This window comes from Mercenaria mercenaria, chromosome 18 (genome assembly GCF_021730395.1).
Source record: "Mercenaria mercenaria strain notata chromosome 18, MADL_Memer_1, whole genome shotgun sequence".
NCBI lineage: Eukaryota > Metazoa > Mollusca > Bivalvia > Venerida > Veneridae > Mercenaria > Mercenaria mercenaria.
Genome location: NC_069378.1, coordinates 11,210,690 through 11,235,738, shown reverse-complemented (window position 1 = coordinate 11,235,738; position 25,049 = coordinate 11,210,690). Strand labels below are relative to the sequence as shown.

The following is a 25,049-nucleotide window of genomic DNA, read 5'->3' as shown; positions in this document are numbered from 1 at the left end:
GTTTTGTCTGGAATTGACAGGTATTAACAATGTTATAAAACAGTCATGTTTTCGTCCTCCCGAATGAAAAAGTTAAAAGCGCAAATTCACCATCTGAAATAATAATTTGTCTACGGTGTTACTGCTAGTTACTGAACAGTAGTTTTCAGAACTTTTTGATGTTTAAATTCGTATTGCATAACAAAAACTACTTTATTGTGCAGTATCTGTTGAAAATTTTAAACTTTTATGTATCTACTTCCTTCACAGTTGCTAGGGCAGTATGTAGTCACTTTTCAAAGCATAATGTTTTATTGACCCATAACCTTGCTAATTACAGAGATGATAAGCTAAACGACACCATTGTCCTTGATCCTCAGTGGTTGGTAGATGCTTTTAAAAACTTGATTACTGCCAGGATGTTCTGCTGTAGAAAGTCGGAAATATTCAAGAAATGGATCGAATTTGACCAGTCAGCCATCCTAACCCACGGACTAATTGGTTTGTATTCAGCTAACCTAAGCCAAAGGCTCAAGGTGAGCTTTTGTGACCGCCTGATGTGCGTCCGTTAACAAAATCTAAAATTGTCTTCTCCTTCAAAACTACTGAACAGATTTACACCAAACGTCACAGGAATGATACTTTGGCGACCCCCTTTCAAAATTACCCAAAGAAATAAAATCCATTTAGAACTGTGGTTGCCATGGCAACCGATACGAAAAATTTTAAAATCTTCTTCTCAGTAACTGTAAGCCAGATTCAAAAATATTTTATAGAAAAGACCTCTTGGTGGCCCTCTACCAAATTTGCATCAGCCGTTCTATTTCGATAAAAAAACGACAACATGACCATTAGCGGGCGGGGCTTTTTACCCATTAATGGCTATATTGTAAATTTCAAAAATCTTTTTCTTCATAATCACTGGGCAGATTTACACTAAACATCACATATATGATAGTTGAGTAGCTCCTTTTTAAAATTGCCTAAATAATTTAACTCATCTAGAACTGTGGTTGCCATGGCAACCGAAACAAAACTCTTAAAAAAATTCTCAGAAACTGTTGCTTTGTTTATTTTCCTTACATGGCTATATTGTAAATTTAAAAAACCTGAAGACCTAGATCTTAGATATTTGGTCTGTGGCAATGTCTAGTAGACTTTCAACAAAATTAACCAAGTAATGATCCTAGGATCAATATTGATACTACCCCGTAGTCCCTATAATTTACATAGAGTTTTATAGGAAAACGATTAAAAATGTTCTTCCCTGAAACAGTGATACACAGAGCTTAGATATTTTCGATGTGGCATTGTCTAGTATTTTTTTCCTAAGATCCAGGGTCCATTTAAAGCTCCGCCCCGAGGTCACTTAATTTTCATGGGTTATATAGGAACAGAAAACTTCAAAAATTATATGATCATATTTCCTAGGCAGTTAAATTATAATTACCTGATGACCCCAAGTAATTAGGGGTCACTTGACTGTGACCTTGACCTACTGACATAATTTCGTGTTTTAAGATACAGTCTTGAAATTGAATGACAGTGACCATGAATGTATGACCTACTGACCTACTTTCTTAAGATTTTAACATTAGTTGACATTTGTAACTTATACCTAATGTTACTCAGATGAGCGATCCAAGGTTATTATGGCCCTCTTGATTTACTAGTTGTACGAAGTCTCTTCAAATTTGTTTACTCGCACTTAATAGTTGATCTAGTTGTAGCAATAAAAAACTAAATAAGTATTGTTAGTGTATAGAATTTCAACATTTCTATAGAGTATTTACCATTAGAATACCCTTTCAGATGCAGTTTGGGATAAAGAGGATAACTCATTGTTTCATGAGCACAAGGAATTGTTGCTGAACTACCTTGAGAGGCTAGGATTAATTGCAAAACCCCATGAAGAGTCTGTAAGTTCTGGAGTTCATTAATTTGTCAACTGTCAACTGTTACAGTCATTTGGAATACGATACATTTATTTGGTTTCTTAATCAGTTTAACAAACATCAGTAAAGCATAATTTAAAATCTATAACTATAATTTGCTCTTAATTACGAGGGTCATCAATATATAATGCAACAATCGCTATATATATTCTTTACAGTCTCAGATAGATACAGCTATAATACAGCTATGATTAAAGCATATTCACTAAATATCATCACAGGATCATTTTCTTAATCAGTGTTAATTTTGTCAAGTTTGCTTTGTCGGATTGCTGTATGACATTTACGGAAATCCATGGTAATCCCATTAGTGTCTGATAAATCATTCATAGCCACATTGAGATCACATACCTTCTTAAAAGTATATAAGACGTATTTGCCAAAATAATCAATATTATTTAAGAATTGCTTTAGAATAACTGCAGCCCTTCATATATAAATGCATCATTATCAACGAACAATATTAATGTTTTTTCCGTTGCATATAAATCTTTTTGCGATGTTTTTTTTTCAAACAATTACTCTATAGTTAATTATAAACATTTGATTTAATTCACATAGTAACATCTCTGAAATAATCTATTTTAGCAGAAGTATATGTCATTGTTGGTTGCAGAATGATATTAAGAAATTGCAGTTTTACGGACACCTTGTGTTTGCCATAATCTTGTGACCATGTTTTCCTTTGCACAAATTCTTATCAAACAAAGCGATCAGTGCAGTGAAAGTCACTTGTGTCGAACGCATTAAAGATATTGAAATTTCTTTGGTTTATTTTTGTGCTTATTGTCCATTTTTAGTAATAATTTAATTATTTAAATTACTTGTGGAAAAGCATTTATCAAAATCTTGGATGTATGAGGCTTAGACACCATCTGAAAGGTAAATGTCATTTTAGCAGTCAAATGAGATTCGATAATCAATTTTCTTGTACGGGCTGTGATGTTTTACATAATGTCTTTAACTGAAATTTGTTGTGTTTTTTGTTTGTTTTTGGATTGGTTCTCCAAGCGCTAATATTCTAGTTTAATATGTGTAAAATATATTACGGAAGTTGCATTACAGTGCAACCTCTGTAGAGCTACACGCTTTGGGAGATACAAATATTGACTGTTATGTAGAAGTTGTTGCTCTGGAGAGGTAAATTTGAAAATATATATTAGCTTAGGGAAATTTTGATGATGTTCTTTTAGAGAGGTTTTGCTTAAGAGAGGGCCTCTCTGGAGAGGTTCTACTGTATTTATTGAAAGCCCCTCGTCTGAATATAAATAAATTTTGTTATCCCTTATATCAAGCTGTTCATTGTTTGTACCATTATTATCATTTCCTTTTCATAAACACATTGAATAAGTTAGACTGAATAGGAAAAAAGAAACTTCAATCTAATAGCTAACTTGTATTATACACATGGATAGGTTGTAAGACTCTCGTCGTAAGAAGAACTTAAAAAAGAAACGTTGTAATATGAAAAAGTTATATTTTAGGTGACAGATTACTACTTTGCTCCATGCGTTCTTAAAACGTGCCCAACGGCGGATCTGCTGTCATGCCTTGATTGTGAAAATCAGAAATCAACAAGTAAATTGTGTTTCACGACGACATCTGGATTCCTACCCACAGCTGTCTTTAACAAACTTCTGGCGGCCTGCATCAGTAAATGGACTCTGTCAAAAATAAACGGAAAGCGCCTGATATTCTGTGGGTTCGGTGTATTTGATCTTGAAAGTAATCATTCACTATATGTGCATTTCTTTGACAATGTTATACAGATATGGATAACAAAACTAAGCATAAAAGATGAGCCAAGCACTGATTTATGTTCAGAAGTAAATGCCTTTGTTACGGTGTTTCTCCAGGATACATATAGATGTTCAAGTGATATAAAAACACTTCTGAGATGTAAGTATGCCGAAGTTCGCTCCAGTGAGAATGGATTTGGACTAGATGAGATTTTTGACAAGGAAGAGGTTGTATGTAAATGTAGAGCATCGCAACACGTATTACGGACAGAAGAGCTTACGAAATACTGGTTTTGTAAGTGTTTTTGTTTTGTAAACCTTCGCTATTGTTATGTCTAGTATAGATTGTTAAGTAATGTTTAACATTTTAAATCGCATACCTCTTTCAAAAGTCAATCTTTTTTATTAAGATTATGACTATTTTCATATTATACGTAAAAATGTGATATATTGTCTAAAACTCAATTTAAAACACTGTCAGTGCACAATGCAGTAATGTAGGTTGTTCTAGATTTTGGCATTGTTCTTAGTTCCAGATCTACCTCAAGTTTTTAAGGATTTAAAGACAAATACCTTCTTTGATTTTCTGATGCATTCCCTCAATGTCTGTAAATTATCTGTATCTGTGTTGTTTTCATCTTCTTGTCAAGTACGTGATATCTACAACAATATTCCTCAGGATTTTATATAGCTGATGACTAGATATTTGTCAAGTAGCATCACCTACAAAACAGACACTTTGGTTTACAATGAGCTCTGGCTTTAATATAATAATCTTAATATATGAACATAAATACACTTAAGAACTAACTCAGAACCCATAATAGCTGCAACAGATGTTCACCAGACAATGAACTTTTGCAAACCATTGCATATTAAGCCAACTTAAACCAATGCATACAGCAGAGAAATGTTTCGTCCCGAGAATTTGCATTCATGCTACTATATAGGAGAAAAATATACCAAAATACTACTTAAATCAGCAAAGTAAAGTGATACGACGAACCGTCGATTTTGCCTTTAAAATACTTATCAAGTAAGTAAAACCAGTTGAGTGACAAACCGTTGTTGCTCTGTAAAAGGCCAGTAAGGACAGTAAAGCACTTGGGGTGAAAAGCCTTCATGGGCTTCTTGTTTAAAAATAGTTGCGTGTTCACCGATGGTTACAAAACATGATCACGTTTCTCACAAACCTCATTTACAAAATACGGTCAGTTATAAATCTTTCGTATGTTTATTTTGTAATATGAGCACTTAACGACAGTCACTATAATTACGCATTACGTTCTGTTATTCTGAGATAAAATACATGTATAAATGTTTTGTTTAAATATCATTGATACAATAATCATCTTTCCTTTATTTATACAAGTTGATGTATCATCTGATATGCACTTTGACAATGCTCGTGAGCTTAACGAAAAGGAGCTGAGTACCATTGCACAAGCTATTGGAGACGGATGGGAGCTTTTAGGATCTGAGCTTGGACTGACTGCAGTAGAAATGGAACACATATCTGCAGATAACAAGAAAGTTGTCATGCAAATCTACCAAATGCTGTTGAAATGGCGTTCCAAAAATGCAAATGAAGCCACAGTGGGTCGCCTTCATAAAGCAATGAAACGCTGCAGAAAAGTTACATTTGACTGGGCAGTTATTGAATCAGTATTGGACTAACCTCACTTGACAAAACTATTAAAGATTAGGCATCGTAGAAACATACCAGTTTTAAAATGATAACTTTCCTAAAGATAAAATGCAAACATGGCATACAATGAGTTAATATACGCATCTCAAGCGTGTATGCAGAGTCCATCTACTCGGAGTAGCAGACATTAAGATCTTTGCATACTTTGGTGCCTTCAGTTTAGAGCAATATGATCAAATGATCCTTTTTTCAGCAGGGAATCGTTATTTCAAAATAGTAAAAGCGCCTTTAAAGCTGCGTTCCATGGAATCGCAAGCAGACTTATCATTTGTCTATATTTTCTTTTTGGTTTCAGACTATGCAAACAGCAATTATTATGTCTCCCCCAGGAGACATATTGTTTTTGCCCTGTCCGTCCGTCCGTTCTTCCGTCCGTCCGTCCGTCCGTACGTCACACTTCATTTCCGAGCAATAACTGGAGAACTATTTGACCTAGAACCTTCAAACTTCATAGGGTTATAGGGCTGCTGAAGTAGACGCCCCCTATTGTTTTTGGGGTCACTCCATCAAAGGACAAGGTCACAGGGGCCTGAACATTGAAAACTATTTCCGATCAATAACTAGAGAACCACTTGACCCAGAATGTTGAAACTTCATAGGATGATTAACCATGAAGAGTAGATGACCCCTATTGATTTTGGGATCACTCCGTCAAAGGTCAAGGTCACAGGGGCCTGAACATCGAAAACCATTTCCGATCAATAACTAGAGAACCACTTGACCCAGAATGTTGAAACTTCATAGGATGATTGGTCATGCAGAGTAGATGACCCCTGTTAATTCACTCCGTCAAAGGTCAAGGTCACAGGGGCCTGAACATTGAAAACCATTTCTGATTAATAACTAGAGAACCACTTGACCCAGAATGTTGAAACTTCATAGGATGATTGTACATGCAAAGTAGATGACCCCTATCGATTTTGGGGTCACTCCATTCAAGGTCAATTTCACAGGGGCCTGAACATTGAAAAACATTTCCGGTCAGTAACTTGAGAACCACTTGACCCAGAATGTTGAAACTTAATAAGATGATTGGTCATAAAGAGTAGATGACCCCTAACGATTTTGGGGTCACTCTGTGAAAGGTCAAGGTCACAGGGGCCCGAACATTGAAAACCATTTCCGGTCAGTAACTTGAGAACCACTTGACCCAGATTGATGAAACTTCATAGGATGATTGGTCATGCAGAGTAGATGAACCCTAACGATTTTAGGGTCACTCTGTTAAAGGTCAAGGCCACAGGGGCCTGAACATGGAAAACCATTTCCAATCAATAACTTGAGAACCTCTCGACCCAGAATGTTGAAACTTCATAGGATGATTGTTCATGCAGAGTAAATGACCCTTATTGTTTTTGGGATCACTCCGTTAAAGGTCAAGGTCACAGGGGCCTGAACATTGATAACCAGTTCCGATCAATAACTTGAGAACCACTTGACCCAGAATGTTGAAACTTCATAGGATGATTGAACATGCAGATGACCCTTATTGATTTTTGGGTCAGTCTTTTAAAGGTCAAGGTCACAGTGGCCTGTTCATGTAAAATCATTTTTTGGAAATAACTTGAGAACCACTTGACCTACAATGTTGAAACTTAATAGGATGATTGGACATGCAGAGTAGATGACCCCTATTTATTTTGAGGTCACTTGATCAAAGGTCAAGGTCACAGGAGCCTGAACAGTGACTGGAGAACCACTAGGCTACGAGTGTTGAAATTTAGCGGGATGACTGGACATGCCAAGTAGATGATCCCTATTGCAGCCAACCATCAGTGTCTCTTTGACTTTCGCTCCTGACCCCTATTGACTTCTTGCCTATAGGACTTTGCATTGGGGGAGACATGCGCTTTTTTACAAAAGCATTTTCTAGTTTTATTCAAATTTCATTTTGTTACTTTGTAATCGCTTATTTTCCTCGGAGTACCGAAACCTATTTTCAGAACTTGAAATTGAAAGTACTAACTGTCGCTTTTATTTTTAGATTTGGATTTTCCAGACTGTTCCATTTATTAAATAAGGGTTTGAAATATATTTTAAGAACACTGATAAATCGGAATCTTCAAAGTCACGCAAGGAACTGAAGTGTGCCATTAGGAATAAGATATACTCTCCTAATTCTATTTATCGTTCGTTTGTAGAGAGAGTTGAATGCCATTTTCCTTGCCAAACTGAGTATGGCTATTTTCTCAACGTGTCAGAGTATGTAATATGCAAACGATAAAACAATTTTATCCTCATGAAAATCGTGCACTCCCGTGCAAGTACACACCATGTTGAATAATTCACAATCAAGAAGATATTTGAAAAACCTGTGTTATATGCGAAAAGAGCAAAATGATACTAGTAATGCAATTCAAATACATATTAACATTATCACCATTTTGAAGTGTATGTTAGCAAAATATAAAATGAAAAAATATAAAATAAAACAAAATATTAATCTCCGTTGGAGTTCGAACTCACAAAAGTTAGATTCTAGAGCCGTCACGCTTACCACTGCACCACGGCCTCTTGTTATCGGAAGAAGCAGTCATTTAAATATCTATTATAAAAATAGGTTATAAAAAGGTAGGGTACTCCTCTACTGAAGTAGTTTATCCCAGTAACCTTTCAAATCTATAAATAAAAGTCACAGCTAGTAATTGCTTTGCTATTTTTAGAACTGCTAAGTGTCGTCGACGACACTTAGTAGTTTACCACTTAAATCTTTGAAAGTACGCCGAATTTAACAATTATCAATGTTTCACTATTGAAACCAGAATTAATTGACAACGTACAAGTAGAATTTTTTTTCTTTAACGAAATTTAATTAGACTGTGGAAAGCAGCTTTAAACAAAATGGTTACATTTATACTGTATTATACAAATTTACGAAATACTGTACCAAGTTGCTTATTTTAAGCATGTGGTGAATGACGTTGCGTTAGCTGAGTGATCAAGGGCACTGTTTTTGATACAAAATCCTGTCTGGGTTATTCAATGTCGGTAGTGTCAATAAGATATCAGCTTGTACTTAATAGTATGCTTGGAGGAAAATCTGATGTCTGCCCTAAATAGTCTTCAAATAACTTAAGTGGGTATGATTGAAAGCTCACCAGACTAACCTTAACTCATTAAATCACTTCACAGCGCCTTTATTACACGATAGTTGATGTGAATATCTTTAAATATTTTCCAGTTCACCGCCGTGGGTTCAAACCCTACGCGGGTCATCAGCCAGGGAGTCATATAGCGTTTCCGGAAGGTCGGTAGTTCTGATACATTATGTAAGGTTGGGTATCTAGAGTCTTCTTCGTATGACCTACATTGTATGTTTGCGACTTTAAAAATAAAGCTACTATATGTCGTTGTGCCAATGTGCTAAAAATCATGTTTGTTATGTTAGAAAATAAAATATAGATATGGATAATGGACTCTATGATCCCCATGGATCAGAAGTTATAAAAAAAACGCTGAATCCAAGCACGAGGAGACTTTAAAGAAAAGTCAGAACTATTGGAGACAAGCGCGATCCCTTGCATTCTCATCTTCACTATTTTGACTGGTTTTCACTTGTGGATACATTTCCGTCATGAAAATAAATTTAGCATTTTAAATCATATTTCAGACGTTATATTAGTCTATATATAAATCATGGTTTTATAACTAAGTGTGCCATAAACAAGTAAGCTGACAAAGGCACTTTAATTTGAAAGTGAATAAATACATGCTGAAATCTGAGGAAGATAACAGTTTGTCCTTTTTACAAGCAGTTTTATCCGGATAACAAATTTTAAAACGTAAATGTAATAAAAGTAATTTTCGGAAAAACATGGTACTGTTTTCTGAATCAAAATAATAAGGTATTTCACAACTGTTCGAGGTAATTCATTAAACGGTTTGGTTTAGTATATGTACTTCTTGATCTCATTGGTAAGTACATAATAAATTATGTATCACCCAGTGTAATACTTTAAGTTGTGCATCCGAACATATATATGTATATTGAGGTCATTTAACTGTCTTAAGTTATATGTATGATAGCCAACTGTATATATACAACTTATTTTTAAGATCAAAGGTATGACTAGAATACTATGTTGCAAGCAGGTGTCTTGAGAACACTAAGAATATCAACATCAATCAACCTATTTTTAACAAGTTTATTAGTACTTTGAACAATGCATGTTGATCATGACAGACATGTAATACATGTATGAAAGAATTACAATCATTGTATATGCACTTTATATATATGGAATCATATTTCCTTGTTATACCTGTCTTTAAAATTGTTATGCACTTAGTTTATAAATAAAGGTGTTGTCATTTGACAATTTTTTTGCCAATATTTCAAAAATTACTAATAGTACTTTTCCTAAAAAATAATGTACGCTAGGAATAATAAGTTGTTTGTGACAATTGAAATTTTCATACCATGTGTAAAAGGGTCAAAACATAACACAGTGTCTTGCACTTAAATTCATCCTGACAGATCTCGAGATATGGCCTGTCCTGATAATCTCTACAGAAAAACTGACCTGATTCATGTCTACAAATGTAGCCAAGACCTATATCGTCAGACCGATATAAAGTATGTGAGTATATGTCTAATCTGGACATGATCAAAATACACAATGTACTGGGTTATTATATTTTCAACTACAGTGTAAGCTCTTTAAAACAATACCTTTTTTGGAGATGAAAATATCAACTGTTATGTAGAGGTTGTTGTTCTGGAGAGGTAAATTGGATAGTATATTTCAGCTTAGGGAAATTTTGTTGTTATAGAGAGGTTTTTGCTTAAGAGAGGACCGCTTTTGAGAGGTTAGGATTAGTAAAGGTGCGATAATGTTGATCTCTCTTTCCTATGCCTAAACCTGTTGAAAATGATATACAGTTAGTGTTGTTAAAATGATGCAAAATAAAGGTATATTCCTAATTTCAATAGCAAGACTAATGGTTACCTTATGAACTGAGTGTTTCTAATTCTTTAAAATCTTAATATAAATAGCAACCTTGCCTAGGACTTAAAACATACTGTTAATAGGCATGCCCTGAACCATCGTAAGTTATGTTGCCGATTTAATTTGTAGTTAATCCAGATGATCATCAACGAAGTTAATATAAGATAATGAAAAGTGTAGTGTAGATTAATTTGTATAAATTTTCTCTACTTAGACAAACTAACTAATTAGACCAGAAACTGTTTGCAAGCAAGCTCAGCCTGCTTTGGGCGGCCGCGGAATGCTTTCTTCTAGAAAATGTATAAAATTCAATGAAAGTTTTTTTTTTGTATATCTGGACAAAGAAATAAAATGATGATGTCTCACGTCCAAAGCTACCATATGATTCCTATCACATGGCAAATTTTGTGCAGGCTTTGGCCTACAGTTTCTACATTGAGCTACGCTAGAGACTTCCGGTTTATAACATGACTTCAAGGTTCGATAATTCTAACACAATTATCACTATAATGCATTTAAAAATACGACTAACCAGATCAGTGTAGAAACACCTGTTTATAATTTCAAGGGCCATGATAGCTCCCAGGTCAGCGCCCTTATTCTGACAACTGCTGTAAGGGCTCTAGGGGAGCAGTTTGTCCCAGGTGTGTCCTTCGGCTACATTTCATGCCGTTGTGGATAAATCTCACGACGGAATTAAACTGCATGTTATTTGCAATTAAATATGATAATCTTCTACTTTGACTTCAGAAACATGTTAACCGCCACAGTAGCTTAGTGGTAGAGCGTCCGCTTTGAGTGCGGGAGGTCGTGGGTTCGATCCCCGGCCGCGTCATACCAAAGACGTTAAAAAATGTACTAGTAGCTTCCTCGCTTGGCGCTCAGCATTAAGAGGATAGTGCTAGGACTGGTCAGCCCGGTGTCAGTATAATGTGACTGAGTGGGGTATCATGCCACGTGTCTACGGCGTGATATTCCAATGAGGCAGCAATATAAAGTTGGGCATTGTGCTCACTGCTACAAGTAGACACCGTCGTTTATGTGACTGAAAAAAAAATGCTAAAAAAGACGTTAAACCGAACACACACACACACACACACACACACACACACACACACACACACACACACATACACTCAGAAATATGTTGTCATTACATACTGGTGACATTTGGTGAAATTCTATATTGTTCCATTGTTGACGTCAAAACAATTAATGTGAAATCCGAACAACGATTTAACAAAGCCTTTTTCGTTTAAATGCAGGACAAAGTGCAAAGGGAAGTATTTTTACGTAATGATCTCATACGAATGCATACTTAGATATTGTTGTTTTTAAGAAAAAGGGTTCAAAGTAGTCCATGAAAAATAGGCAGATTTATTACAAATAAATGCAACATAAGTCCCATTACTTTTCAATCTACATTAATATTGTGTCAAGAGCACTTGGGACAATGTCAACTTATGCATTGAAATAGTAGGTATGAATAAATCTGTGGATGCTTCTAAATTAATTTTTGCACATGTAGCAATTGTAAATGTCGAGTTCCGCTCAAACCGGCGACAGAGGGCGTAGACGGTAGCATGTATTTCCACTACCGTCCCTAAACAGGCCCAACCGAACCGAGCCTGCCTGCAATATTTTCGTTTCTGTCGTCGTGTTGGGCGACCTGTTGAGTTTCCATTTTTTTTTAATTTTTAGCTGTTCATTATATCTCTATTTGAAAATTAACCAAACCATATGCTAGAATATATGGAGGATATTTGCTTGTCTTTGTGTAAGATGTAAGAAAAGATGAAACAGACACAGATTGAAGATATTTTAACAAACGTTCTGTCGTTCGCTCGGTCAGACGGACAGACGCACGCGCCATCAAATCATACATCTCGTCTCGCCAAAACGGACGTATAAAGTGATGCAATAAAACAGTCTTGTTGAAATGGTAATGTAATATGTAAAGAACGTCATATTCTTTCCGCTACCATAACGTAGTAAAACGTATTAGCGTCTGATATCCCTTTCATGCTTCCATAGAATCAACACTTACAAAACGTATTTCATTTTCAAAATATTTCTGAAATGTCCAGGTCTACAGCCCTCAAATACGTAGATATCTTACATCCGAGGCATAATTTTAATGACATTTCTAGACAGCCTGCAGGAGTTTTCTTTTATTCCAAGTTCAAATATTTGTTCTTAGATAAAACGCTGATATATCATGCTAAAGCCCGGACATTTTCACATTGATGAAAAAGTGCTGACAATCGACATAAAAAGATATTCCACGCGCATACTAGTACATTTAGACGGAGAGACCCCTGAGCGTGACCCTTGACTATAGAACAATAAAAACGCGACGTTCGTTTTCAAGCTTAGCCCGTTTACTTTTTGTGTTGCCAAAACGACGTATGCCTTGCGAATTTGCATGCAAATGCACCAGTAGTCTTAAGAATATGCAAAATCCTCCTTTAAATGTTTATACTATATTTTTATATGATACAACCAACATAATCACCAGTTTATTGAACAAAGTTTGTTATTTGACTTTACTAATACTTTGTTTTTCGGCATTTGTGCATTTTACGTGAATAATGTAAAATACCTCATGTGGAGTAAATGATTTATCTTAGTGACAAAATGCTATAATTGTAGAAAATAGCGAGGGACATCTAGACCAGATTAGAATAGACTGGCATATAAATAAAATTAATTCAAAATTTGGAAAATGTTATTTTCAACAAAATGTCGTCATTTTGCTACATTGTCATTCATATTCATGTATCAGTAAATTAGTTTACTAAATAACTATACTGCTAATATAAGGCCAGTGTCTAAGCTCCATTTTGGTATCATTTTGCTGTGTCTAGGGATAGGGACCCATGTTAGGCTATTGGCTCCCGACCTACGATAAGTATCTATTATATTTATTTTATTTAATGTCATGTAGATATATTTCTTATAAATGCTTGTAATCGATTCTCTGTTCTTCAGTGTTATTATTATAGGTAAAGGCGGTACCATTATTATACATCTGACTTAAATACCACTTGATACGCCTGTGAAAATAGTTTCCAATCACATCTAACATGATTATGTGTATAGGGCACTGAGGACCCCGTCAATATATGCAATCAAGCACTAGCTTTTAGATCTCAGTTTCAAAGTTAACAAGATCATCTATATGTTCCTTTTATATTTTGATTATTTTGTGTGTTTTATATTATCCGAAAGCTTTTCATTACCAAAAAAAGTGTACATTTTTAAGTTCCAAAAACAACCAGACTCTTGCTGAAAGACGAGTAGAAGTCTACCAAAATCATTAAAATATTCTACACAACAACTGTGAAATAAACATTCAAGTACATTTTCACAAAGACAGGCATTAATGTTGCTGGCATATTCTTTCTTTTTCGTGTAGATAAGAAAACTGTTTTTAATGATACATATCATAAAAATGCATTTGTAAACTGTTAACATATTGAAAACTGTTTACATATTGAAAACACATCACCTTGCACGTATTTATTTTAAATGTTTAGTCTAGCAAAATGATAGTCTAAGATTACTATACTGAATAGTACAAGAACTGACAAGAAGGCACATACAAAAGAGCTTTGCAAGAACAAAACTTGTTATTCCTCTCAATTAGAAAAGAAATGTAAAAGTAATATAAATGTACTTGTATTTTCACTAAATACGAAACGCGTTGCAAACTTGAGTTGTCTTCTTTCTTTAACCATATTTTCACTATTATAATACTTGTACTTCGGATAAATTATAGATACATTCAGCATGTTTTTGTAAATACGGTTTGATAAATTTTCCGCTTTAAGTTTTGTCAATTTTGGACATAATGTAAACTTTGGCTTTATCTGTTGAAAAATTGTTATAAAACATCAAAAATGTCTTAATTAGCATAATAACTAACAAAATTTTTGTAAAATGTCTTAAAAATGTATCATACTTGTTATTTTGCTCTATTTTTACAATAAAAAGATAGCAATAAAATTGACATTTTTAAAGATCTTTTAGCACCATCAGATACCTTTAGGATGATGTATGGATCTTGCAAAGTAACACCGCAATTCACGAAATGTCTGTTACGGATTAGATGGATCAAACACTAATGATATTATATCATAAAGCTGAATTCGCTAATTCTTACAAACGTATTGTTTTAAAACTGAAACACATAGTTTCACTGTACCAAAATAAATATATCTTGACAGTACTATGTTATAAACTTTACATATTTGATATATCAGTTTCACTGCCAGGTGTAATTGAGATGACATCATTTTGGGAATGTTCACATAGAAGTTGAGATAAAAATCCGTGAGAATAAATATATTGATAAGTATTTATAAAACACCCATGCTGGTAATTTAATCTGATCATGGTTTTAATATGCATCATCTGGATTGCTGTTCATAAGCGGAATAGCAGTCTTGAGGAAAGGTTCAAGATAACCGGGTGACGGATATTTGGAAGTATCTTAGTGTAATTACTGATTTAATAAAACAGATTCACACAATGAACAATATAATTACGATCGTGTTGCCAGCTTTTCTTATGACATCATGGATATCGTGTACTCCTGTCCTAGACAACGAACACAGAGGTCGATTAACAGGACAAACATTGGTAGACATGGGAGACAGACTTAACAAACCTCTGTTAAAATTGGTCGGCTAAACACTGCTTCACGTTGAAAATGAAATGAAAGAAACACTTCTAAATATGACGGAAACATCATCACTGACAGTACAAGAAGTTGTGACAGAAATGTGCCGCCTTCACCCCTGCTCTGACTGGAGTGACTGGTCAAACTGTGACGCTAACAGGCCAGGAGAATTCGGAGGACAAAATCGTAGCAGGAATTGCGGATTAAATACGACTTACTGTGAACGTCACAATATACCAATTTTAGAATACGATACTAGAGTTTGTGAAGGAAAATGTCCAAGCCATTACGTCGTTACCAAACACGGTTTCTGTTTGAAGCTCTACAACAATGACAAGAAACAGAGAGATGATGCTGAAATTGTGTGCCAAACAGATGGTGGGCATCTTGTTAATATTGATTCTATTATCAAAGTGCAAGACGTGAATGAAACAATTCTTGACCAAAAATATTCCGGTGATCGTCTCTGGATTGACGGACGTAGATCAGAGCAAGCCGGTCCGTGGAAGTACGGTTACCCATCAGCGGAACCTTCGTTTACCTTCTGGGGAGATAACGATCCTGATAACGGAGTTAATGATCTTTGCATAATGTACCACAAGGGATCACACACTGGGAACTCGTGGCGTTGGTTTGACTATGGCTGTGGTTCCAAATATGAGTTCATCTGCGAAAATCAATGAACTTGCACAATAATGACAAAAACAAAAACACCAAAACAACCATATACATCATATATTTTTAAATATCACTCTTTGCAGATCTAGTGTAAAGGAAAGTGAGAAAGGATATTTAATTTGTTTTCTTGCACATGTATACTGAAATATATTTCAACGTTGGGAAAGCTCGTGTAGCATGTTGTCGAGTGAAGTACGCATTTTTCCTTATATATATAAACTAGTTTAATTTATAGCTTGTTTTACTATTTTGCTATGAATAGGCACACATGTTAAGAGGGGTGTTCAATAAATAATGTTACTCCGTGTGTAGTACCGTAACCGGTGGTTATTTGTAATGCGGTTTTCAGCCTATTATAGAGTAATTCATTGGGAACAAAATACCATATGAATGATAAATATCGGTAGATTCAAAGTAAAGATATAATCATTTGAGCGAGGTGTACTCAGGTATACTAGACCATAGCAAAATTTACCATAACTTTGGTTTGGCTTGGGCATCCAGGGTCCAAGAATAATAGAATAACTTGTAAAATCACAAAATTCTATCTTTTTTTCTACGAGGTACAGCAATTTGTGCTTAATTTAAGTTTAATGTTAACTACTTTTTGCGTTTTTCATTTTACAACATAACTAAAACATCTAAACTTGAGATTGATTCCATTTGAAATGCATCTCGAGACCGATTAATCTGAGTTGTAAGAACTTGCTTCGCAATCGAAAATTAAGAAATTAGTATCAACTGAAAATACAAGATTTTTTTCAACGATGAACATCACACCTGACAAATTTGCAGAGGCATATTGTACTCAACTTATCATTTTTGGATTAAAAATGTACACACTCATCATTTTTTATTTTAGTTTTCAAATGTTTATGTAAAGATGATGAATTGTTTTAACTGTTTAAACAGAAAATTGATCTACAGTTCTAGTGGTTGGATAGTCGAATCAAGGAATTGCATATTACAGTCTCAATATTTCAGACATAAAATGGCCCAATGTACCTGAGTACACCTCACTTAAATAATTATATCTTTACTTTGAATCTACTGATTTTTAACATTCATATTGCATTTTGTTTCCAATAAATTGCAATATAATATGCTGAAACCGCCTTTAAAAATATCCAACGGTTACGGAGCTACACACGAAGTTACATTATTTATTGAACGCCCCTCGTATATTCTTATAAGAATTGAGTACATCAAGATCATTATTGAAGTTCATTGATAATTAATGACAAAGCAGGTCGAAAATGCTGTTCGTGTTCACTCTCGATCAAATAACTTTTCAGGATATCAGCAACTGAAACCATGTCATGTTTTCGTTTCAGCTGTAAATTTTAATTCATGATGTACATCAAACCGGTAAATATACGGTTTTCATTGTATTTATATTTTGTGCAGCTACAATTATAGTACATGAATCGACGAAGGTTTCTTAAAATTTTGTAGGATCATGGTGCACTTGTACTAGGACCTTGACTGTTGTCAGAATCATTATTACTTAAATTTTATTTCAATAGTGATCTACTGTATCGTTTAATTCAGAATTCAGTATATGCTTTTTTATTTTCAGTCAAGTCGAGTTTCAAGTATCTGATAAATGTAAATTATTCAATACTTTATTATTATTTGTGTTTAATAACTGCTCAGACATTTGGGAGTGAAGGTAAAGATTTAAAATTCTTTCATATGAAATTTTGTAAAAAATGTTTGTAGCAAATATTTCCACAAATTAATTTGGACTGTATGTCGATCTTGAAAGATTTCCCATTTAAATAAAGAAAAGTAATTTAAACCATTAAACTAAACAAATATTTAAAATCTACATTTAAGTATAGATACATGTATATGAAATGTTTACAGACGACATAAACAGTAATATAACATAAACTTATTCAAATTGAGATGATTAAATTAAATCAAATTTGGATAAATTAGGCATATCTGATATTTTACGAAATTAAGAAAATAATGAAGGCTTGACCAATATTCACAAACTTGGTATACTAAGCTATTAATGAAAGTAAACTTAAACATACATTTGAGCTTGACCATACATTGACAATCGCATGATTGATAAAAAATCAAGTAAGTTTATTCTGTCATCACACACACAAAAGAAATCGAACGACGAATATACAACAATTTACCATGAAACGAAAAAATATGCAAATTTTATAATTTAAGAGTAATAGACAATGTAAATTAGACTCGTATTTTCGAAAGGCATGTGTACCACATATGTCCAAACTTAAATTAATTAGATGAACACATAAACTATCACACCCGTCAAAAGATATCTGGCGAATGGTCCTCGTAAAGAACTGGATTAACAAATTAAAATTAGGTATTCTGCAATTTTAAACATGAGATTTATTGATTAGGTTAAAAGGCGTCTTTCTAAAATGAAGCATTTTGCTCTAACAAACGGTATTGCTAGTATCTGATGTATTATCACTTCATAATATATATGTAAATTTCCTGTAGGCTAGAAGCGATGTAGTATTGCATTAATGCTGAATAAATGTTGTTTTTTGTTGCTGCTGTATATATATATCTACAATATTGAGAGAGGTGTGATTAAATAGAAGAAAAGTTGGCTAATTATTTGTATTTGTTGAGAAAAACATGACTTCAGTTTTAGGTCACACCAAATTTAAAAGCTTTTCATCTGATTTTTTTTTTCAAAAAGTTGGAGATGCGAGCGAAAAAATTCAGTATTTTTAATTTTGAACAAAACATGAGCGAGCGAAAAGCGGATAGATATATATCAAATAAATAAAATGACTTCACGTGCCTTTCCAACAGTATTTAATTATAAAAATACAAACTAGTTTCGCCTATCGGCTCATCAGTGTACATACAATGTAACGTGACGTTATCGGTTAACATTTGACAGCAAAACTTGACACAAACAGTTCAATCTACTGAATTAGGCAATTAAAATAAATAAAAAACTACATAATAAAATGACTACAAAATGTGACTAGAACAATTCAGGGGCCTTTAAATGAATAGTATTAATTATTTAAAATACAATGCTGTAACCTATAAAGATGTGAGTTAAAATGACCAAAATATATGTAAAATACTAATAACTTAAGTTATCACTAAATATGTATTACAATGTAAAAAACAATAGTAAAGCCTTAAAGAATAGAAAGTGTTTAGCTAGAAAAATGTCATATATTGTCTTATGATGTAACCTTACATAATACATCAGGTTTGATATGACTAGAATTAATGTAGAACACAATGGTGGAACCTTAAACGTAGGAGGGTCTTAATGTGACTGGCATGAATGTAAAATACAATGGCACAGCCTTAAAGTATGGACAAGAATGCTTTCATCTAATGATCTTCAAAGTTCACAAACTATTTCATTCCCAAGATATTTCTGGTTCTTTGATTTTCTGAAGCCAAATTTAAGTCAAATAAAAAGAAGAATTAATAATACATTTGTTTATCTTTCCTTCATATTGCCAGTTTTGACCTATCAAGTAAACTGTTCCAAACTATAAGGCACTCCAATGTTTGAAAGAAAGTTATTGTAGTTGTGCAGCCTGTAACTTTGACCATATTTCACATATCAAAACAAAATCCAACCCAATGAACCAGTAATTTATATCGTTCAACATGTGGCCACTCACATATGATATTACCAAGACCCAGGACTTTGATGTCAAGAAAAGTATTTTCAGGGCTTGCTTGAATGGCAATTTCCCAACTTCTTAACTTAATGACCTTACGGAATATAACCCACGGCAACAACGAAGATCCAACTCTAAATCAATTAAGCAAGTGACAAATTGACAAATAATACAGACATATACAAAAACGCATTTGTGTCTCAAACCATCCGCGATGGGAACTCATTACCGGACTCAGTTGTTACTTGTGCCAAAAATGATACATTCAAAAGTGCTCCCTTGGACTACAGATCGCGTAATTAAGATCCAACATCAAGCGCACACACATCCTCAATAATAGTTGCTCATTAGTGAGATAATTTCGAATACCAATACAGACAGATACAGATGCAGAACTATCAAAACGCACGGAACAGACGCCATTTTGTTTTCTGGTATGATGTCTAAAACCCACGTCGTATCGTCAAAAAAAGGTTGCGCCTCACCAAATGTTTACTCCAATTTTTTCGAGGGTGCAAACGCATGCAAAAAAAACACACAAAGTATATTTTTCACATAAAAAATACGTGAGGCAAATCCGATGAACAACAAATTAATTTGGTGAGGCCTTACTAGGACTTAAATGTACTAGGCATTGATTATACCATTCATCAATGATTTGGGGATCACGGTTTAAAGACATTTCTACATACTGTGTCATTACATAGACAGCAAATGAACTGTTGTCTGCAAAGATACATGTTACACTTAGTAAATCTTTAGCAATGACATTCATCGTTTAGTTTAAGTTTAAAGATAAGACCACAATGCCAAACTCTATCAAAAACGAAAGATACTACATAGTTTTATATCGAATGATTCACATATTTAATGATATATGTCAATGAGCTGACATACAGTTGAATGACCAGAAAGAACCTCAGACTGTAATGGGTAAATTAATTTATTAAAATGTAAACGATATTAGATGTGTTTGAATATTAACCTTTCCATTACTTTACCTACACAGCTAATCAGTATGATCAGCCGGAAGTTAGAAGGTGAATATTTATTTCACTTTATGAAATCCCACATAACTTATGCAAATTTCCAGATATTTTGATAAACACCTTTATGAATCGACCTATTAAACAAAATGGTTAAAGGATAACTTATACCGAATCGAATTTCTTTTTATAATTTATGAATGATTTCATATGGTCCGACAGCTTTGTTTATTGGTAGTAATATAGGGATATCTATCATTTCTTGGTCGTTTATAGTGAAATATATCAAAAACATTATCTGATTTGTTGACAAATGTCGGAGGTTGTGTTGATGAAAAGTCTGACAGAAGGGGCAGAAGTGGCGGTAGTACGAAATGTAGGGCCGTTTGAAATAGGGTACCTAGCGGTACCTTGTGTGTGCGTGTGCGTGCGTGCGTGCGTGCGTGCGTGCGTGCGTGCGTGCGTGTGTTTAACGTCTTTTTCAACAATTTTTCAGTCATATAAACGACGGTGTCTACTTGTAGCAGTGAGCACATTGCCCAACTTTATAGTTCTGCCTCACTGGAATATCACGCCGTAGACACGTGGCATGATACCCCACCCGGTCACATTATACTGACACCGGGCTGACCAGTCCTAGCACTATTCCCTTAATGCTGAGCGCCAAGCGAGGAAGCTGCTAGTACCATTTTTTACGTCTTTGGTATGACGCGGCCGGGGATCGAACCCACGACCTCCCGCACTAGCGGTACCTTGTACCCTGTGGTTCAAAAAGTGCGAACACGTATTAGAAACTTACGACATATTTGGAACTTTGGAAATACATATTTCAGATTAATTTTGGATGAGAGTGAAAACATACTTGTAATGGAAATAAACCATAGTAATATATGATAATAACAAAAGTTCATATTGTCATTATAACGATCCCTTGACAAAGACACAACTGCACATGTTCAAGTATTTATATCCTAAATGAGAAATCAATAAGTAGCGTTTCCGAAAAAACCACGAGCAATTATAAACTATATTCAGTACGGTTATATTTCAAAGTTATTTTATAGAGATTGAAGTTTGTGTCATCGCAAGGTTTTTTCATAATTATGCGAATTATAGTGTATCACTAAATATGTGAAGAGTTGGACGGATTTTGAACAAACGAAAAAAATCTAGTAGATGTACAATTATTCTGTAGAATGGAATGTGCACAGAAAGGAAATGATTTTAAATATGCAATATACATTTTAGGATATGTATATTAGAAGACTATAAATTTGGTTCGGAGTATATTTTGTAAAAAAAGTGTTCTACTGGATTAAAATCAGAGTGAACCTGTGGCAGTTGGTGAGTACATTTTGTAAAGAAGAAAATTACAGCATGAAAGGGGAGACAACCATCGGGTGTCCAAAACTGTCTGCTCTGTTGTCTTTCCTTGCATGTTCTTACTGTTACATCCACAGTATCAGGCACTTTAAATTCAACAGATTTGTCATGTTTCAAATTGGATTTGATCATGAACACGCGCTGTTTTATTTCCCAATGTTTGAATTTGCACAAGAGCGCGTATCGGGCCGAAGAAATATGACCGCTCAACATCGTCAACAGTTATGGGTTGTTGACATTCATTTTATTATTGAATATGTTCGCTATGATCGGAGCAGTTTTTGAAACAACATTTTGTGGAAACATAGGGCGGCCCTGCACTGTTCTAAATCATCCATATTTTTCCATGAGTTCAATTCTCCCTTCAGCCTCAGTCAAATTTAATCGCAATTTTCGATATCTGGTTTCAAGGTCGGTTATATTCTTGTACTGTTATCCGTTAATATGGTCAAGTCTTTACATTGTGCATCAAGTTTTTGATATACTGGTTGTAATATTTTTCAAACATGACTCTGAGGGATAGAACTAAAGCAGAAATGATAGCTTCCATTACTTCTATACTACAAACCGCCGACTTGACGAGTTTTATTCAATTTCTTCTAACCCTATTTGTCTCTAACTTTCTGTTATTTGAAATTCCAACTTTAACTGCATTTCTTTTAATTTCAAATCAGGCTGAGTTTCAAAAATAAATGACTTAGCAGATGAATAAAAAGTGTCTTTATCCATGAAGCATAAATTTCTTGTTTGAGCATGGATGACTTTAAATTTACTTCAGAAATATTATAATGTTTGGCAAATAGAAGTAAATCAGATTTCCTAGCAAACTGGAACATCTCATCGGATTGCTCAGTCACAAACTTATCACTATTTAACATTTTAATGGCTGTTTGCATGAGTAACGTACTCAAAGGTAAAATGGAGATGAAAAGTCTAACAAAATATAAAAAAGTATTGCAATCAATGGATGCAAATGGATGGTTTATCCCGGACGAGCTCCCAATTTCTGTCACTAAGTGTCAATTGCTTGTTACTAAAAATACTAAAGGTAACAGGAATACAAACCAGAAACTTATGCAAAAAAGTTAACTAGCCGAAAAGTCCAGACTGATATGCAAGAATAGTCCAAATCCTGTCCTAGTCAAAATTAAATCCAATCAGTATAGATTCCAAAATATTTCACAGTGTGACACACAGTCCAATCTAAATTTAGAATATACAACAAATATAAATCCTCTCTCCAAAGATATTTTTTTAAACACACAATGTTTATGTAATCCTTCAAATGTTAAATGTCCAAACTGGTAGTATTTCATTATTAAGAAATACAGGAAAGTTTTCCAATAAGATCTTACTGTAGATTCTGTCCTGCCTTCATACAGCCTCTTTTATAAAGCATCATGGAAGGTTCTAGCACTTCTATGTTACACCAAGAATAAAAAAATTCTGAAAATATCTAGAATAACCCAGACTTAAAAATAGTGTAAACACCCTGTTTATAGAACCATTACGAAACCGTATTTCATAAAGTACTTATTGACATACTTGATGTCTAAGAACTAGGACAGGCTTTATCAGTAAACAATTAGTCATCAATATAAAAAATAATACAGTGAGGCATAATGGGGAATGTCATATAACATAAGTGATAGGTTAGAAACAGGTAAGATATTGGATAGTAATAGATCTGAAACAGGTAACCTAGATAGTAATGGGTTATTAATAGGTTAGTAACAAGTTAGTAATTCGTTAGCAAAAGGTTAGTAATAGGGAAGTAACTGGTAAGTGATGGTATAGTAATAGGTTAATAAAATGTTACCTAGATAATAATTAGTTATCAATAGGTAAGTTATGGGTTAGTAATAAGTACGTAATAGGTTAGTAACAGGTTAATAATGGGATAGTAATATGTTTTTATTGTGTTACTAATAGGTAGTTAACGATCGATTAGTAAATGGTAAATGGCTTAGTAACAGAATAGCTAAAGGTTACAAATAGGTCAGCTAGAAATTTTTGATTATGTATATGTCAGAAATGGGTTAGTAACAGGCTAGTAATTGGTTAGCTAATAAGTAATTAATTAGTAATAGGTAAGTCATTTGTTAGTAATATGCTAATAACATATTAGTAATGGGTTACCTAATTTGTAATAGGTTTGTCATTAATTAGTAATAGGTCATTAATGGGTTAAGACAGTTATAATAGATACGTGATAGGTTGTTACAAGTTAATAATATGTAAATGATTGTTTAGTAATGGGTTGTTAATAGATGAGTAAAAGTTTATTCACAGGTTGGTAATGGACTAGCTAGTTTGTAATTTGGTTAATAAGTAGTGGCTTAGTAATGAGTTTACTAGATAGTAATAGGTGAGTAATAGTTTAGTGAGAGGTTGGTAATTGGTTAAGAGGAGGTAAGAGATAGGCTAGTAAAGGGTTAGTAATGAGAAAGTAAAATATTATGCATGTGTTGTTAGTTAGATGTAAGTCTGTAATATGATTGTAATGGGTTTCTAACATGTTAGTGATAGGTTTGGTGTGGGTTAGTAATAGGTTAGTAACAGGTTTAAATGGGTTAGAAATAGGTTAGTAGGGTTAACAAGTTAGTAACGACTTATTATCAGGTTAGGAACTGGTTATAATATATTATATGGGTCAATATCAAGTTATTAATGGGTTACTAATAGGTTAGATATAGGTTTGTAGTAGGTTAGCAACATGCTTGTAATGGATTTGTTTGTTTGTTTTGGGTTTAACGCCGATTTTCAACAGTAACTGCGGGCAGTTTTTCTGGCTTAGTAATAAATTAATACATTTGTAATAGGTAACTAATAATGTAGTTAGTAATAAAAGGTTAATAATAGGTAAGCAGTTCGTTAGTAATATGCTGGCAAGGCGTTAGTAATAGGTAAGTGCATTTGTGATGCGTCATCATTAATATATAGGTTAGTAGGTAATTACTAGTAAGTAATTCGTTAATAACAGTTGGGAAATTTGGTTGATAGTTAGTAAGTAAAAGATTAGTTTTGGGTTAGCTAGTTAGTAACACCTTAGTAATCCGTTAGTAATGTGATAATTTGATAGATCAGTGACTAGTTCGTAGTGTTCAAATGCAGCGGCTATTAGTTCAAACTCAGCCGGAAGTTAGACTCCAAATGAAATGTTCTCCGGGATTGAAGTCATTGTCCACCTACCGCTGAAATAACGAGGCATGAACGAAATCTTAAAATCCCTTTTGTAGACGCATATTGAAACGTTATTAATCCATTTGCTGCCAAACTAAAATTCAAAAGATGCAAAAGTTACGTTGATGACGTCGAAAACCATAAGAAAA

The 25,049-nt window shown here is 34.0% G+C and overlaps 1 protein-coding gene and 1 long non-coding RNA gene across 4 annotated transcripts in view; one reads left to right on the top strand and one right to left on the bottom strand.

Moving 5' to 3' along the window:
* The window catches only part of LOC123538917 (uncharacterized), a 163,810-nt gene that overhangs the window by 56,522 nt on the left and 82,239 nt on the right, over nt 1-25,049 (top strand). The window contains exons 17-20 of one of the 3 annotated variants that reach the window (XM_053530616.1): nt 320-480; nt 1,792-1,898; nt 3,419-3,968; nt 5,046-9,700. The exons of 1 other annotated variant lie outside the window; for it this stretch is intronic. In XM_053530616.1, coding sequence (XP_053386591.1) covers nt 320-480; nt 1,792-1,898; nt 3,419-3,968; nt 5,046-5,350 — 1,123 coding nt within the window. In that variant the 3' untranslated portion in view covers nt 5,351-9,700. Of the gene's footprint in view, nt 1-319; nt 481-1,791; nt 1,899-3,418; nt 3,969-5,045; nt 9,701-21,388; nt 21,679-25,049 lie in introns of those variants that run through there. One more of the 3 variants, XM_053530617.1, reaches the window with a different exon arrangement.
* Nucleotides 3,318-23,145, bottom strand: LOC123538923 (uncharacterized). The gene is made up of 3 exons (XR_006683864.2): nt 22,783-23,145; nt 4,247-4,396; nt 3,318-3,598 (listed from the first exon to the last, which is right to left on the bottom strand). It is a non-coding gene; the product is annotated as an uncharacterized LOC123538923 (long non-coding RNA).